General features: G+C 39.0%; 1 protein-coding gene across 17 annotated transcripts in view; it reads right to left on the reverse strand.

Moving 5' to 3' along the window:
* Positions 1-702: 702 nt before the first annotated feature.
* Positions 703-16,937, reverse strand: part of tle3b (TLE family member 3, transcriptional corepressor b) — a 38,708-nt gene continuing 22,473 nt past the window's right edge. For 13 of the 17 annotated variants that reach the window (XM_056461656.1, XM_056461655.1, XM_056461660.1 and 10 more), the window contains 12 exons: positions 11,513-11,632; positions 10,606-10,656; positions 10,373-10,525; positions 9,839-9,971; positions 8,378-8,553; positions 7,893-7,969; positions 7,231-7,480; positions 5,315-5,562; positions 5,061-5,208; positions 4,354-4,504; positions 3,968-4,044; positions 703-2,261 (listed from right to left, as the gene is read on the reverse strand). In XM_056461656.1, the coding sequence (XP_056317631.1) occupies positions 2,154-2,261; positions 3,968-4,044; positions 4,354-4,504; positions 5,061-5,208; positions 5,315-5,562; positions 7,231-7,480; positions 7,893-7,969; positions 8,378-8,553; positions 9,839-9,971; positions 10,373-10,525; positions 10,606-10,656; positions 11,513-11,632 (1,692 nt within the window). In that variant the 3' untranslated portion in view covers positions 703-2,153. The remainder of the gene's footprint in view (positions 2,262-3,967; positions 4,045-4,353; positions 4,505-5,060; positions 5,209-5,314; positions 5,563-7,230; positions 7,481-7,892; positions 7,970-8,377; positions 8,554-9,838; positions 9,972-10,372; positions 10,526-10,605; positions 10,657-11,512; positions 11,633-16,937) is intronic. The other 4 variants (XM_056461671.1, XM_056461669.1, XM_056461665.1 and 1 more) reach the window with 1 other exon arrangement.

Raw genomic sequence — 16,937 nt, forward strand, 5'->3', positions numbered from 1 at the left:
AACCTGCCCAGGCTGGAGACATTTGACTATTTCCAAAATGTCAGAGCGCATTAACAGGTGAGAGACAGACAGATGCTGAAATCACATGCTTAATGAAACCAGCTCAAACCACCAGAATAAATCAACTGACAAACACACTTCCTGGCCGATAATCCACTTGAGGTGAGGAAATCAAAAAGGGTGTGTGTTGTGTGTCACCAGCTGTGGTTGGGGGACCGCAGGGCATACTTGAGTCAGCTGGGTCTGCGGTTACAACTTATAGCTGAGGCAGCACAAACTATGTCTCTTTTATACACACTACTACATGTCTCAACTCTTCCATCAGCCTTTCAGCAGCTTGACACCATGTGGGAACATCGAGATGACATATCCAGCGCTCCTGGCCTCAGTAATTCATCTCCATACTTAAGACTTGTGACACATACGCGCACACACATTGGGTTTTCATGTTTAAGGGGAGCTTCTCAGTAATGTAACGATTTTTGTACTGTACAAACAGCATTTTCTGTCCCCTAATCACCAACATTCTGCATTTTAAAGGATGTATGATTCAATAAGTATGATTTATGAGTGGTTTTCCACATGGGTTAGGGGTTGGGGCGTAAAAAACAACCCATACAAAGTCAAAAATGGACACTTGGTCCCCAGAGTGTAGTCAAAACCAGTACCACACACTCAAAAAACAAAATTATTAAACTAGTATTCATGACACATTTTACAAAAAAGTTTATTGAATTATTAACAACTGTACATGATCAGTGCTGACACAGTTTTGCTACATACTTTGGTGTGAAGTTGAGAGGTTGTGAAAGGCAGGCGGGTCATGTTTTTTTTCGTGTGTGTGTCATATTAAAGACCGAGTTCGCCATGACCGGTTCTGCAGACACCAGTTTCAACAGTTACACTAAAAGGGGTAAGCCGGGATCAGGTTTAAAAGTGACGATCTCCTCCCTCCCTCGTGTGCGCACGCTTTCACACCAAGCTTCCACCAAAGTCAAGTGCAGGCAATGAATAGATTCATTAGAAAACTGGCTCAACTTGTACAGAAGCGAATCCCGATGACTCGGATCACTCAGAGAAGCTGGTTCACGTCAATCTGAGGCTGAAAACAGGCTCTTTAGGGGCGGCGATCTCTACAGCAGAAGTAAGCTGTCAATCACTGGGGTGAGTCATCTCCCATTTCAACAGCAGCCAACTATAGTGGAGCCGCTTATGGGATCAGTTGGCAGGTTACTCATCGCAGTGTGTGATCCACGCCGAGTCAGCATGTTACGATCACACTTCATTATCTGAATTCCTCTTTCCGACGAGATGCCACACAATGCAAAGGGCACAGACAAGTAGTACAGTTAGTCACTCTCCCAGTTTAATACCGCTTTCGATTTACACACGACTCTTCATTCATGGGCTACTTCGTATTTAGACTTCTGCAGGATTCCAGTTTGATCCGGTTTTCCATGAACAGCACATGGGCTCCAAAAGCAAAATAAAAATTACAAAAATGATTCAGGAAGGAACAGGAAGGTTTTTCCCCCTCCGCTTGAGCCTTTTAGGAAATGGCCAGCCCAGAGAGTGTGCTTACAAATTCAAAAGAAAAAGTGTCCTAATCTACATTCATCAAGCATTAAGGACATGAGGACAAAGAAACCCATCACAAGTATATCAGGACATGGAAATATATATAATTATATATATTTATAAAACGTCTTTATTACTCCATATATACACTTTTTAACAAATTGTCCAGGGAGCAGGAGGCTAAAACTGAAGCACTGCTTCATATTACATCACAGATCATTCACTGTTGTTTCAAAGGAAGGCGGTTGTGGGGGGGGAAATACTATGGAAGGAATAGGCACACACAATCCCATGAGCAGACCGAAAGCAAAGGCAAGACAATATTTACTACATTAGTGCCATCAGGGAGTCGTTGGGACAGTTTAACACATTTCCATGTGGATTTGTTAAGGATCATTCCACTGCTGTAAGAATCCAGGTGTGATCAAAATAAAAAGCATCTGGGAAAGCGATCCCAGTGGACCAACCGATTCCTAACCTGGGTTCCTACTGTAAAGGTGGATGAGTGATCCCTTGAATCCATCAAAACAAATCAGGCCCATCCATAGGTCTTTAGTTCTGGTGAAGCAGCGAGTTTAGTAGATGACTTCATACACAGTGGCCTTCTTGTCTCCAGATCCCGTCACAATGTACTTATCATCAGCCGAGATGTCACAGCTCAGGACAGAGGACGACTCCTTGGACTGTGGATGGAAGCAAGCAGGAAAATGATTAGCTGACATGATATACTGTATGTTTCCATCCAAAAATGCTAATTAATTTTATGCACAAATAAAAGACGTGCGAATAAAGCAGCATTTCCATCCAAGTAGTAAAAGAGAACAAAATCATCACTTCCTGATTACCTGGCGTCAAATATCAACAGTAAAAACGGAATTTGCTGTGGTAGAAGAAGCTGTGTGAATCTTTTCTTCGTTTAATAAATGACTTGCACCTCAGAAGGTGATGTTGACATGAAATAAATGCGTGGTGGCATTTGAAGGCGTGAGATGTGAAGCACAGATGCTCTTGACAGCTCTGGAGGTCATTAATAATATAATAATACTAATACTGAAACGGTTAAAGGCGTTTTAGAATGGCCAAAACAACATTTTAAATGTTTTAATGTCCCCAATCTGCTGGTTTGTCCATTCACACACATTTTATTATCACATGATCTCTTCTAACAAAATCACATGACTTTTTTTTTTATGCGCATACTAGAATTTGACGGTAAAAGTGTTTCCATTGTTCATGCTCAACTGTTCTTACCGAATAAAAAGTTTATCCTTCTTAGTTATGCACAGTTATACAGTTTAAGCACATTTTCAAAATAGCATCCAAAATGCGCATAAAAATAGGTGGATGGAAACATAGCTTGTGACATGAAGTGCACGTCAACGCCATTCCCTTCTAAACTGCAGCAATTAAGTCACTCTCAGAGGCAAATATGGGTGTGTTATAAATAGACAGTTGGAAATGTATGCGAGTGGTGTGGCGGTGTGTCAGGTAGATTTCTCTTTGTAATAAACTGTGCTAACTGCATTAGTCAGATTAAAAGACAGCTGGAATGTGTGAAATGTGCAGAAAGAAACAAGAATTGTTGTAAACCTTTTAAAAGATTTAATTCAAAGGATTGAACCTGTTTGATGCAATGAATAAATAATTTTATGAACGTTAGAAATAATGTTTTATTCCAATAAAGAATGAAACGTTTCAATTAACCAGGCAGACTCTATCAACTTTCGTCAAAATGTAGACAATTAATGTGTTATATTTATGTTCTACACTACATTTTTATATTGTTTTCATTTAGTTTTTGCTTGTTTTCTTTATGGATGGATATCCATCCATATTTATATCTATATCTATCTGTCCATCTCTCTATCCATCTATCTATCTATACATCTATCTATCTATACATCTATCTATCTATACATCTATCTATCTATACATCTATCTATACATCTATACATCTATACATCCATCCATCCATCCATCCATCCATCCATCCATAAATAAATAAATAAATAGGCAAAGCCTTTACTTTATATAAAATACATTTCATGTTATAACAAAAGCTATTGTCAGTTTTCAGTTGGTAGTTTACAAATATTGAAACTTCTCCTTGCTCGATTTACCCACTGACTGTCTGCTTTTTTATTAAGCAAATTATTTGACAAGACCATTCATTAAAAAAAGTCAATTTCCAATGGCAACTTGAAAGTGTTTGTCAACAAATATTTGTGTTTTCTGTAAAGCTGCATCTTCACAGAGGGAAAAAAACGTAAGAGTCTGGGATAAAAGCGTCAATAAAAGCCTGAACAGAAAATTTCACACTACAAATCAAACAAACATTCCCAATGTAACATGGACTTTTGGAGAGGGAATACAGTATTGACTGACATACCTGGAAAATGCTGGCACCATAGGGAGTCCTCCAGGCATTTAAAAGATTGTCCTTCCCAGTGCTCACAAACCATTTACCTTTAGGAAATGGAACAAACACACATGCACTAATGGGTACAGAGTCAAGGTTGATCTGAATGACTTGATTCACCACAGCTCGACTTATTTGGAAGTAGAGTGAGCCATTAAGAGAGCAAGCGAGGGGGGGGGGGGGGGTACAAAGTGCAACCTGGCCAAACTAAAATGGAAAAACACCACTGAATACGAAGCTAAAGCTGGTATGTCATGTTTTGGCCATATTTTACATTAAGTCTAAGGTTTCTTCCCTCATTTATTCTCAGGTGCAAGATGTTGCACTTTATGTAACGTAAAGTAACAGCGTCTTACCACAGTAGGCAAATTTGAGGGAGAGGACACAGCTCTCGTGCAGGTGCAGCTGGTACTTGTCAGGCTTAGTGTGATGAAGCACCTCCACATTACTGCTCTCCATTCCCACAGCCAGCCACTCGCCCGTCGGACAGTAGCCCAGAGAGAAGATCTGAGAAACAAACAATAAATAAATAAATGTCACATGCTCGTCTAAAGGCACGAAGCTTGTGGAGTGTTTATTATAACCATAACAGAAAGAAAGGATCAAGGAAACAGGTGATGAAGTATAGTGGTATGATATTTGGGTTTTACTGGTGGTTGTTGATTCAAAATAAATGTCATATTGTGGCTAACATGTCAGTTCCTGACAAGTTATGCACTTTCACACAAAACCTGTCATAAAGCACTGAAGCTGTGAATGAGTCTCTTCATCTTTCATTATGAAGTGCAGACAAGATGTGAAAATTCACAAACTGCGCAATTTTCATCCATGACTAATTTAAAAGCTTTTTTTCTTCATTTAATGACACTGACTTATGATTGGTGAGAATAGCAAGACTAAATGAAACTCACTCAAGATTTAGAAAATAAATCATAATTTATATCATGGATTTGGTCATTTGAAACTAATTTCACCCATTTATTATTAAAGTTTTCCACATAGTGGTGCTACATTTTCCATTACAGGTGCATTTTTAAGGTTTGTAAGAATGTCTCAGGCTCACCTGTGATGTGAAGTCGTGCTGCTGAAGCTGTCGTCCCTCTCTCAGGTCCCAGGACCGTACCGTGTTATCCAGTCCACCCGTCCACAGTTTGGTGCCATCATGGGAAATATCTATACAACTCGCCCCATCAGTGTGTCCCTGGAACTGCCTATAAACATAAACAAACATGCAATCTTTTATTGCATCAGCAAAACACTCGTTTTATTACATCACAAAGACAATTTTGCACACGGAAACACCTATGTGATTCCTACCTCACAAGGGTTTGGTTATGAAGGTCCCAGACGGCAATATTTCCATCACTGCAGCAGGAGAAGCAGACCTTGGCGTCAGGGCTGATTGCCAGCGCATAACAAGCCGGGGCAGAAGAGGTGAGCTCTGCTTTGATACGAGGAGTCTGAGAGGCCAAATCCCATATGGTCAGAGTGCTGGCTTCCCCTCCAACAATCAGAGTACGGCCATCCGGAAGCAGCTTACAGGAACGGATATAGTTATCCCTGTTCTGAAGAGAGAAAGAGGGAGATTTTTTTAAATGCTCTATTAAAAGAGGATTTAAAAGGTTAAAAATAATAATTTTCAATAATAATTTGTGTTTTATATATAGTTTTTTTTTCCATGGCAATCTCTGAATAAATTACACAAGCTATTGACCTTATTGCTGACATATGAGCAGACACAGCAACTGGAATCTTTTTGGCTCAAGACGTCCAGTCTCATTCACTTCTATTGATTTTTAGAGGTTAAAAACTGCTCGTTATGCTGCTTTATGTTGCAAACTGATGTTTTCTTATTATATTATTTATAGCTTTTATGTATAGTCATAAACATACTGGATTGGAGAGCAAGTACTTTGTCCGTTTATTGTCGTTTATTATTCCTAGTCATTTCTCCCATAGGCAACAGAATAGGCATGGGCCGGTATAAGATTCTAACGGTATGATAACCTTGGATAAAAATTATCACGTTTTCACAGTGTTGATCACGGTTGTGATTACTGCTCTAAAATATATTCTTTTTGCATGTCTGAGTAAAAAACAACTTTTTTCCCTTTTGAAAACAAAATTGAACATATTTTATTTTCAGAAACAATTATGATATTTTGAAACAGTAAACATATCAGGCTAAATAATTTTAATGAATCATTGACTTCTGCCGTCTTTATTAGTTTCAAAAACACAATTTCTTTACAATTTAATACAGCATTTTTGCATATTTTTTGTGCTGGAGATACTGTTATATCTTACATATACCATAGGAATGCTATAGCAGAAAATTCTGCCAGTTTTAAAACCTTTATTTTCCAAACCGCAGTATACCTTGAAAATGGTTATCGTTTCATGCCTACAACAGAATCCAAAGTTCTAAAACAATCGCAAAAAATAGCGCACTTCCACATTGCCGAATAAGGTCAATGCAATTATCATAAAGTTATGAAATAAAACATGTTTAGGTGACACATTTTTAAATAAACCAGAAAAACACACATTTAAGTTTAGTCTATTTAGATTAAAAAAAGTGCAGGGCAATAAAAATATTTTGCATTGAGAAAGAAAAGAAAATACCCCTCAGTAATCAGGCTGAAGAGGTAAACCAATCAAAATGGCAGGGCTGAAAAAGCAGCAGTTCAGCTCCCTGTTATTTGCTCTGGCTCTCTAAATCTTGTCTAACCTGTGTTTATGAAGGTTAATCGAGGAGTAGAGGCGGCCGATAAGAGGGCACCGATTGCTAAGTGGGCAGGGAAAAGCTTTTAGGGGGTTTTTAGTTGCAGCACCAGGATGAAGCACATTTTCAAATTAGCAGGAGAATTCTAGATCTGTTCCTGAGGGAGATCAATAACTCTGGGCTTTCAGACAAATTAAATCACTTTATAATGGCTGAACAGCTCATCAAATACACCGCTTTCTGCACTATGGAGTAAACGCTGCCTGGGACAGCAAGTTACACAGACTAACGGAGAGCCATCGTGGTATTTTCACCACTACACATAGCCTGCAGATTGTTTCTTTATTTGGCAGAGGGATTAAAGGAAGGATAAAGATTAAAAATAGAAATGTTTAAAAAAAAAAAAAAAAGGAAGAGAGTGGATTTGTGCTTCAGAAAGGATCATTCAGATATAAGCCTGGTAATTTGCGTGGAGTGATTAGACAACATCAGGGTTTTTTTTTTTTACCAGGCAGTCGAGTTGCGAGACGGGGCTCTTGCTGCCGGGTTGACTGATGTCCCAGATCTTCACACAGCCCTTGCCACCAGTGTAGACATGCCGTGTGGGGTTGCTGATGGTCACGGCGCACACAACCTCTCCATGACTCAGTGTGTTGATTTGGCGAGCGTGACGGGGAATGCCTGGACCAATCAGAGCGTCAGGAGGAAACGGAACTGGCTGCATCTGACCATCCGCGCTAACATGGAAGGAGTAGGCCCTGTTTACAGGACATGAACAAAGATCAAACATGAAGATTAACCAAGAAAATATTTAACATGGCCATTCAAAAGTGTGGAGTTGATTTTTTGGTTTTGGGGGAAAAAATAATAATAAAATCTCTTATGCTAACCAAGGTTTCATTAAATTGAAAACATTTTAATTGAAATATTACATTTTTAAAAATATTTAATCATTTAAATTGATACTTTTTAATATGAATAAACTTAAAAATATATAATAAGGATAATTATTATTATTATTATTATTATTTATTTTTGTGATAGCAACCCTAAATGTGTTAATTTTATATTATATTTAAATAATGTTTTTAAAATTAAATATTTTCCAGATTCCAGGTTAAAAATTATTTTTTGAATGGTTTTGCATGGTTGCAGATTCACAGCACTTACGGTTTTCCTCCAGGTATAGAGGTCAGACTTGCTGGCAGAACGGGTGCGCGCATGTGGGGATGAGGATCAAAGCCCGGCTGCAACAAGAGACATCTTAGCATAAGAGAGTGAAGCGTGAAAAATACATAAGCTGCAAAACAAACCGGAACGGATTTGACAGTCTAATTTTTTTTCTGCATCAGCTCTATTGTAATATGTTTTTAATATTCTAGTAGAGCACTTGTTCGCACTCCCCTCAAGCCTTTATTAGAAAACCCCAGACAACTGTGTTACTTCCTTTGCCATCAGCGCAAACACAGAGTAGAAGAACAAACGCGGAACAAATGCAAAAGGTAATATTGAACTGGAAAGCTATCCTAATACTCTGAGCATGCCAAGTAAGTTATGAAGTAGGATTTTCATTCTAAATGATTACAGTAACAAAGTGAAAAGAGACAACAAGCTTTTGCAACATATTATGTAAATAACAGACATGCGAGTCTTACCATATGTGTGCGTCCATAGGCAGCAGCAGCTGCTGCACTCATCTGAGGAGAGATGTGAAGGCCAGGATAAACACCCGGACTGGTCAAGGAGCCGTTCATCTCTGGGTGGTGACCCATCATAAAGGGAGTTCCATATGGTGGTGCAATTGACAAAGGTGTACGAAGAGCAGGTGCTGCTGAGAATATATGAAAAGAAGAAAAGCCCGAGTTGAAATGCCATTAACAAACTTGCAAGTTTGTCTAGTTAGCATAGATCAGGGGTTCGCAAACTTTTCGGGCCACCACCCCCAAAACTACAATGCCAGTGACTCGCGACCCCCAAAATCTTTTTAGGTGGTTCTCAATATACAAACCTTGCATGCAACGGAACATACAGCAATAGGTCCAATTCTATTTCATTTTGGAGAACGTCACTTTAAGACGTGGTCTCAAACTGTGCCGCAGCTCTGCACATCTTAGCTCCAACCACCTCCAACTCACACCTGCTTAATAATCTGTAGTAGTCTTGAACACCTTAATTAGTTGGATCAGCCGTGTTTGATTAGAGTTAGAGCAAAATTGTGCAGAGCTGCGGCCCTCCAGGAATTGATTTTGAGACCTATGCTCTAAGACCTTCCGTCATATTGAGTCATGGCTTTTATTTCTAATGTATTTGAGCGTTAGAAAGTTTAACCTGGTGCCAAAAAAATCAATCTGCTGCATCTGAATTTAATACAACGTAACCACCCGGGGGTTGCAATAAATTAAAACAAAAATCAAAAGGCTGATGGCTTTTTATTTTCATCGTTTTTTTAAGAAAAAGTTTTATAGTCTATAGGTTATAGATAAAACATGGTAATTCTAAAGGTTTAATTAAATAAATTTGTTTTTTGGAAATCACCAATATTTCAGTATGCTTTTACTTTCGAATTTGACATTAAAAGCACATTTACAGATGAATGACATCCCGCCCTACTCATAATTCTCTCTTCATAGAGCCGTGTATGCCTATTACATATCCATAAGACACTGTGATATATAGCCTGGTTTGGATCATATTGCTTTCTCACGATAATCGATCCGCTCCAGAGTTCGTTTCAATCGAGCCGAGACCACCTCATTCAGGTGATCCTCAGACCGATTGTTTTGGCGCGAATCCGAGCGCGATTGCTGGATTCAAATATGCCAAACGAACCGTGCTAACTGGGGAAATGCACCAGGTTCTGAAACAAAAGTCTAGGTGTGAAAGCACCCTTATTCTATAAGGGTATAACATTTCTTCTAGCTTTCTTTTCCTTCAAAAATTAACAATTGGTCAGAATGATGATTTGTTGGGATTGAGAATCAGGGTCATTTGCGAATCCTAGTGTGTTATTTTACTCAACAAACTGGACATTTAAATATCAGAAGTTTAAAGAAAAAAAAAACTAAAATTCTCTTAAAGCTTTCCATAGCTGTATATTACGTGCATTTACTACTTACTCAGTGCTTCCATGCCAGGTGGTTTTCCAGGATGGGGCCTGAGACCGGGGGTGTTGCTGGTTCCTGGGGTGGGAGCGTCGTTGCGTGGGGTAGGGGTGTTGGACTTCAAACCTGGGGTGGAGGACTTGTCGTTCTGCAGAGATGAAGGAATGGAGATGGAATTAACGGAGCTAAAGCTACATACCACAAATGCTCAAATCCAGAGAGCTCGCTCGCACTAATCCAGTCAAACACTGACAGCTCATTATAGCTGAGAAGGATAAAGCTAAACTTCAGACCGAACCCTTCCCCGAGACCTCATCCTCTCACTCATCTTTAATCACACTCTCTTTTCTCCTGTTCCCTCTGAGGCTAGCTAAGCGCATTGAGATATTAGCCGAGGCTAGCAGCCAAGCCGCTGTTTGTCTGACAGCAGTGATGTATTCATGTTATGCTTCAAACTGACATCTATGCCGCAGACATAGAGCTGCTTAGAGGAAGAGGGTTTGCGAAGACTTGACACCACAAATGTCCATCCTCAATCTTAATGCTTACATGTGGGTGGTCCTTCGCTTTAGAGGACGGGGTGCTCCCAGAGGATGCTACTGAAGCTGGGCTGTTTGGGGCGTCTTTCTTCAGCGCTCTGGCTTTATCCAGTCCGTTCTCAGGAGGAGAGTGTGACGGGCTGACTCTTGGAGTAGCTGGATCCTACAGTGTAAATAAGAAAAGTTAGTCACATACATAAGACAAGTAGCTCTCCAAGCCAAATTAAGAAACAAAGATGTTACCTCGTTGGACACATCCACCACAAGATCGTCACTTTTGTCACCATCGCTATCCTATAGTGTATAAACAAGGTAAATCACAAGACATACAGGAATCAGAGAGTGAAATCCAATACCTTTTAAGACTCTTTCATACATTTTAAGACCTTATAACCACTTTAGGTTTCAATCGGGAACACTGGCAAGATTTTAACTTGCAATATATTTACTAACTATTAATGTAAGAAACTAATCCAAAACTAAAACATTATTCATATACTGAATAGAAATCTTTTAAATCTAGCTAATTACACAGGTTGGCGCCTATAGAACTGCAGAAATAATAGTGTTGCCTTGGTTACTGCAGCAAACAAAGCAGTATTTTATTGAATTCATAAACTACACAGCATCCTGATACTCGCAGATTTCATTCAGGCAAACTTTAGCATACAACTATACATTGCATAATCATTTAAAATTGAATACCTTGCAAAGTAACATTTCAGATTTTTTAATACTTTTTCAGGGCCTTAAATTTCTGTATATTGATTTATCAACTTTTATAACTTTTTAAGACCCCGGGGATACCCTGGTAAACACTTCAGTGCTTCAAGAAATTTAGGAGAGTTCAAGTAAAATTTGTATCATAGAAACAATATCTACGTTCATGTTAAAACGTTTGGGGTCGGTCAAGACTGCATTTACTTGATCCAAAATAAACAGGGATATTATGTAATACTACTAATCAAAATGTAAACCAGCCTTTTTCTGTTTTAATATTTTTTATTTCTGTTATGGAAGTAGCATTTTTAGCATGTGTTAGTCTAGGTTTCACCATCAGATGGTCCTTCAAATATCATTCAAATATTATAAAATCCCAATAATGCGATTTCAAAATTCACTTGCAGCTAATTTCATCATGTGGCCTTACATATCGACTCATGCTGTCCTTCTCCTCCACTCTACGCTTCTTTGGATCCAGACTGTATTCAGAAGAGCCTCTGTGTTTCTCACTGGCCCTCAGGCTGTCTGACGGTGATACGGAATTATTCTGCAGAGACAAAAACATCACACTGATAAGTGCAAATCACAAATAAAAGCTCATCACTGTGCACTTGCTGACAATACAAAACCCCTTAATATCTCCTTTAAAAAGCACTTCATTAAAAGATATATGCAATTCCACTTGGCTCTAATCAATAATTCAGAACTCATCCTTCAAAGCTGTCTCGAGAAACACAAACTGATAGAGTCCCCCCAGAACACCATGAAGCACAAACATACATTTATACATTGCAAGAGCCTCTCCCTCAGTATAAAGTAGCAGGCACTTCAGGTTCAGCTCATTAGCTGCAGACAGTCAGCTATGCTCAGGATGGCCCGGGCTCTCTCGCCAGCACAAATACAAATATCAGAGGCGACATGGGGCCACCGGTGGCTTTGAGTGAGCCATGTGTGTAAATTCCTCTCTCGTACAAGATAAACACAGAAAAGCGAGGGGGTTAAGCCCTAGGCACTGTTAGATCACCCCGTACTCCCTGGCATGGAGGAAAGGAGAGAGCGAGGGGCCTGCCAAGCAAGCAAGCCCGGGCCCCATGAAGCAAAGCAGGCGGGACAGCTGAGCAAACTATCCCTGAAGAGTGAGGCCTCTAAACCAGCCTGACCACAGCACACTTCAAACATTCTGGCCTAACCCTGCAGCCCTGGGCAACCTGCACACAGCATTACACAACGCCAGTACGCCAAACTGGACAGCAGGGTCAAGCGAAAACTGATCCCTGCGGCACGGAGAGGGGGAGACGGAGAATAACACAGTGAAACGCAAACACTAGACCAGAATAAATGGCCCCTCACCCTGAGAGTTAACCAGCCAGATGACGGCTTGTATTCCTAGCCTCCCGCACATGCCCGTCTCAACTAAAACACAGCAAACAGCCCCTCTTTTACCACAACGTGGGGGCCTGTACTGAGCCCATAAGAGATAGAGTTCGCATATCAACACTTCTGCCAAGACCTTTTACTGACTTTGTTATAGAGCAGCATAGTTAATCAAAATAAAAGTGTAGTCATAAGGAAAACGCTAAAATATGTTCTACAAGTGAAGCACGGTTTCACATTAAACACATGCTGCGCCCCATTTCACATACTATCCATCCTAAATAGTATTCGAAAATAGAATTAGTATGTTCCAAACCATAGTATGTTAAAAAGAGTATGGCAAACATTCCCAGATGGTTTACTATCTCCGGTAAAAACTCGAAGTGTAGAACAGTCCATACTCTAACTACTAATATTGCCCACAATACATTGCACATTGGATGTGAATTTGTTTAGAACTACAAGCTTGGGTAAAAAGTGTAAACAAAATACAAACATGGCGGACGCGCGATACCAGCCTCCAAGTAGAGAGAATTTGGTAAAGTTGTTTAACAGTAAACGCAGTCTTTTCACAATAAATGCTTGCCGTGTCCCAATTCGCATACTATCGGTCCTAAATAGTATTTAAAAATAGAATTAGTATGTTCCAAACTATATTATGTTGAAAAAGAGTATGGCAAAGTTTTCCGGAATTCTTACTATTTCCGGTAAAAACTCGAAGTGTAGAAGTGTCCATACTCTAACCCCTAATATTGCCCAGAATACACGGCAAGTTGGACGTGAATTTGTTTAGAACTACAAGCTCAGGTAAAAAGTGTAAACAAACATGGCGGACACTTGAGACCAGCCATCAAGTAGAGAGGCTTCGGTAAAGTTGTTTAAATGACTGTTAATTAATATCTAGCCAACTGGAACATGTTTAAATGGTGTTTTTGGTGTTAGATTTCATCTACAACAACAACGTGAACTTATATGAAGATATGTTTGGACATTAACTTCTGAATGCATAATTACCCAAAGACCTGTGGAGATTTCACTGCATGAAAAGCTTGCGAATGGCAGGTTATCCTGCTGCAGCTTCTCCAAAAAGGTAGGTAATTAAATATGAAAGAAATGTGGATGTGTCAAGATGATTGACAGGGGACGCAACTAAGCAACATAATGATCTGTTAGAGGAAGTAGTCCCAAAGTTTGCATACTCGTCTGTTACTCAAAAGTACATACTTTTCCTTTACAAAAAAAACATACTTTTAGAGTGTAGTATAATTATGTGAATTGGGACACAACAGCAGTCTGAGACAATATGGACAACATGCTAGCAAACTTTACACATATTAAAGTTGTAATAAAGTGCTTTTCCTCGACATCAAAAAATATTTCATGTATAATTAGCATTCAGCCAAAACAAAACCTAAATTATATAAAATGTTTTCAAAATTTAAAAATCAAGAAACAGCTATAAATATTAGAATTGTAATATAAATATAGATATAATATATAGTAATATAAGGGCATTTAAAAATAAAAAAATAAAATAAAAACATGATTTTTTTCAAAATTACAAAATTCAAGTGGACTGTTATAGCAGCATTTCATGAATTATGGTAAGATGTACTTTACAATTATCAGAGACAATTAATTCAGTGCAATTCAATAAACTTTATAGTCTATCCCACAGGGGTTAGAAAATTATCGTTAGACATAGGCTCACACACAACATCCAAACATAAATACACTTACACAATTATTTTAAAAATCCTATTTAAAAAGCAATGGCAGTGGGAATAAATGGTTTTCTTGTACTTTTTTTGCTATAGAGGTTATATACCATCTACTAGAAAAATAGGAAGAGTCTTCCACAATAGTGGAGATTTTTCTTTTTGTCGCTGCTAAAAAAAGAAATCAGTGAGAGGTTTGTCCCTCACCAATTATTTTATTTGCTACGTCGTTTACCAACCTTAAAAGTTTATAAGAGCCTGCGTCATGAGTCGCATGAACAGCGTTGCACCCCAGAAGCTTTTTCATTCTTTCTTTTAATTACCTATTAATAGCAAATTGTTATTAGTTTATTTATTTTATGAAGTCAATTAAAAATCACTTTATTGCACTTGACAAGTTTTCAAAACACACACACAAACTGAGAAACTGTGTATAGTGCAAGAGAATGTGAAAGCAGAAAGGACAGGAAAGGAAGAGCAGCTGGAGCCACATCGTCCAGAACGCCTTGAGAATGGCAGCGGCTGAGTGGCGCTCCCTCTGTGAGCATGGCTGGGCAGACGGACGAAGTCACTGGGCCAGAGAGTGTGGCACTGCCAGGGCATGATCTCAGTGCCAAGCCCGCACTCTCAGCCTGACTGAAAAAACTCTATTCATGCAGAGAAACAGAGAGAGAGAAAAGGGGAGACCGATGAAAAGGAGGATGTGGCCAGGCCAAAGGAAGTGATCTCCAGGCAGAAGGAACTCCATGCTCTCCTGGAGGCGACACAAAGGAATCCCGGCAGCTTAAAGCCCACTCACAAACACTCTACAACAATCTCAGTGTTGCTTTTGTCAGCACTAAGCAGCGCATTTCTCTCCCCACCCCCTTCTTCTGCTAATCCAAAAGTAATAAATAGAGCTAGACTGCTCTCTCAGCCTGACAGAGCAACTGAGCGTGTATGTGTGTGTCTCAGCTGCGGGTTTAATAGGCTGACCTTTTAAGACAGGCTTAACGTGACTCAATAAGCAAAGTCAGAGCAGCGCTATCAGATGACCCGTGACAACAGGAAGTCCTGGCGGGCAGAGAGCAGGACGGCCACTGCTGCACTAAGCGCTAATCAGCAGCAGAGTCTGATTTCTGCAGGCATGACTGCACCCTTTCACTCACACACACATATATACACCTCTAATGCCAAGCCAAATCTTTTTGCATATCGAGTTTAAAAGACGAAATGGGGCAATCCAGCATTTGGGAGAACTTGGTTATAGGAAAACCGCAAATAAATATGACAAGGATATGGACAGAACCAAAGGAAGGAGTGCACAAGAGGCACAAGGAGAAATGGAGGAGGCGGCAATGAGATACGGCTGAATGAGTAAGGTTTATCTGAGCCAGGAGCTGCAGACATGAAGAATGAGCGAGGACAAATCCTTTAAGATGGAGAGTCAAAGTCTTTTTTAATTGTGATGAAATTATAGCGCTGCTAATCCTCGGCCTGTGCTTTTGCGCATTTTTTACCTGGATTAAAAGCAGGATTATACTGCAGGCTCCCTTCTCTTTTTATTATTTTTTTTAAGGCTTAGTATGCCCTAATGCTGCCTGCTCTGCTCTCCTCATGCTGTTAACGTGCCACTGACTTCCCTCTTCTTCAAACGTCAGGACTTAAAGGAGTAGTTCAGCAGAAAAGAAATTCAGCCATGATTTACTCATGATCCTCATGTCATTTCCAATCATATGGCTTTGAGGAACATTTTTTATGGGATAATGATAAAAAAAATGTACTACTCTATAAAAATATGACAAGCTTTCCAGCTTTAAATGTGCATTCATAGTATACATATTCATTATTTAATAGCATTTTTGTAAGGAGTCATCTGAACAGTGTATACTGACATTAGATGAAAGCACTTTATGTATGGTGCGGGTGTTTCACTAAACATTGGAGAGAATTCTCACACCGGCAGCCACATCTGTAGATACAACAGCAGCAAAGTGTTGTTTGGGATTGAAGAAGGGCTGCACAACATATCGTTTCAGCATCGATATCGAAATGTGTGCAGTCGCAATAGTCACATCGCAGGTTATGCAATGGGGAGTTGGGTTTATAATTGTTGACTAGCAATAAAGAATGTACAGTGTTCATATTTTACATAACATTTGATTATTCAATAATAGAGGAAGGACAAAATAGTGATATGCATGACGTGGCGCTTCTCGTAATGGCGGATCGAACATATATCAATGTTGCAATTCTAAGAAATATATGTGCTGTAAAAGAAATGAATTTTATAACTTGGATGCATTTTTGCTCTTCATTTATTTATTATTTTTGGGTTGATTTATTATGATTCCAAATAGTACTATTTATCTAATCTGCCAAAATTGTATTCATATCACAAAAAAAAACAAAAAATAAAAAAATATTCAATGTCAGATTTTTTCAATATCGTGCAGCCTTAGATTGAAGAGAACGAAAATGACAACACTTATTATTGCACTTCACCAGCAGACAGAAAGTGCATTACTGCCCTACCGTTTTTCGGAGCACTGGTCCTTAAAGTTTATATTTGTTTTAATTAAGCTTTTAAAATGAATCTGAATAATGAATCTAATAAACTTTGATTTGATTTAAGAAATGTCTTAAGACTCTCCTTTTTAGCAGTGCTTTTAACTTGGAATAATTAAATTATCAAAAATGTATCTATCTGATGGTTCATTATTAATTGTATTGTTGTATTTTTTGTGTTTGTGCTATTGTTATTATTTTGCCTTGTAGCGC

Source organism: Danio aesculapii, chromosome 7 (genome assembly GCF_903798145.1).
Source record: "Danio aesculapii chromosome 7, fDanAes4.1, whole genome shotgun sequence".
NCBI classification, from domain to species: domain Eukaryota; kingdom Metazoa; phylum Chordata; class Actinopteri; order Cypriniformes; family Danionidae; genus Danio; species Danio aesculapii.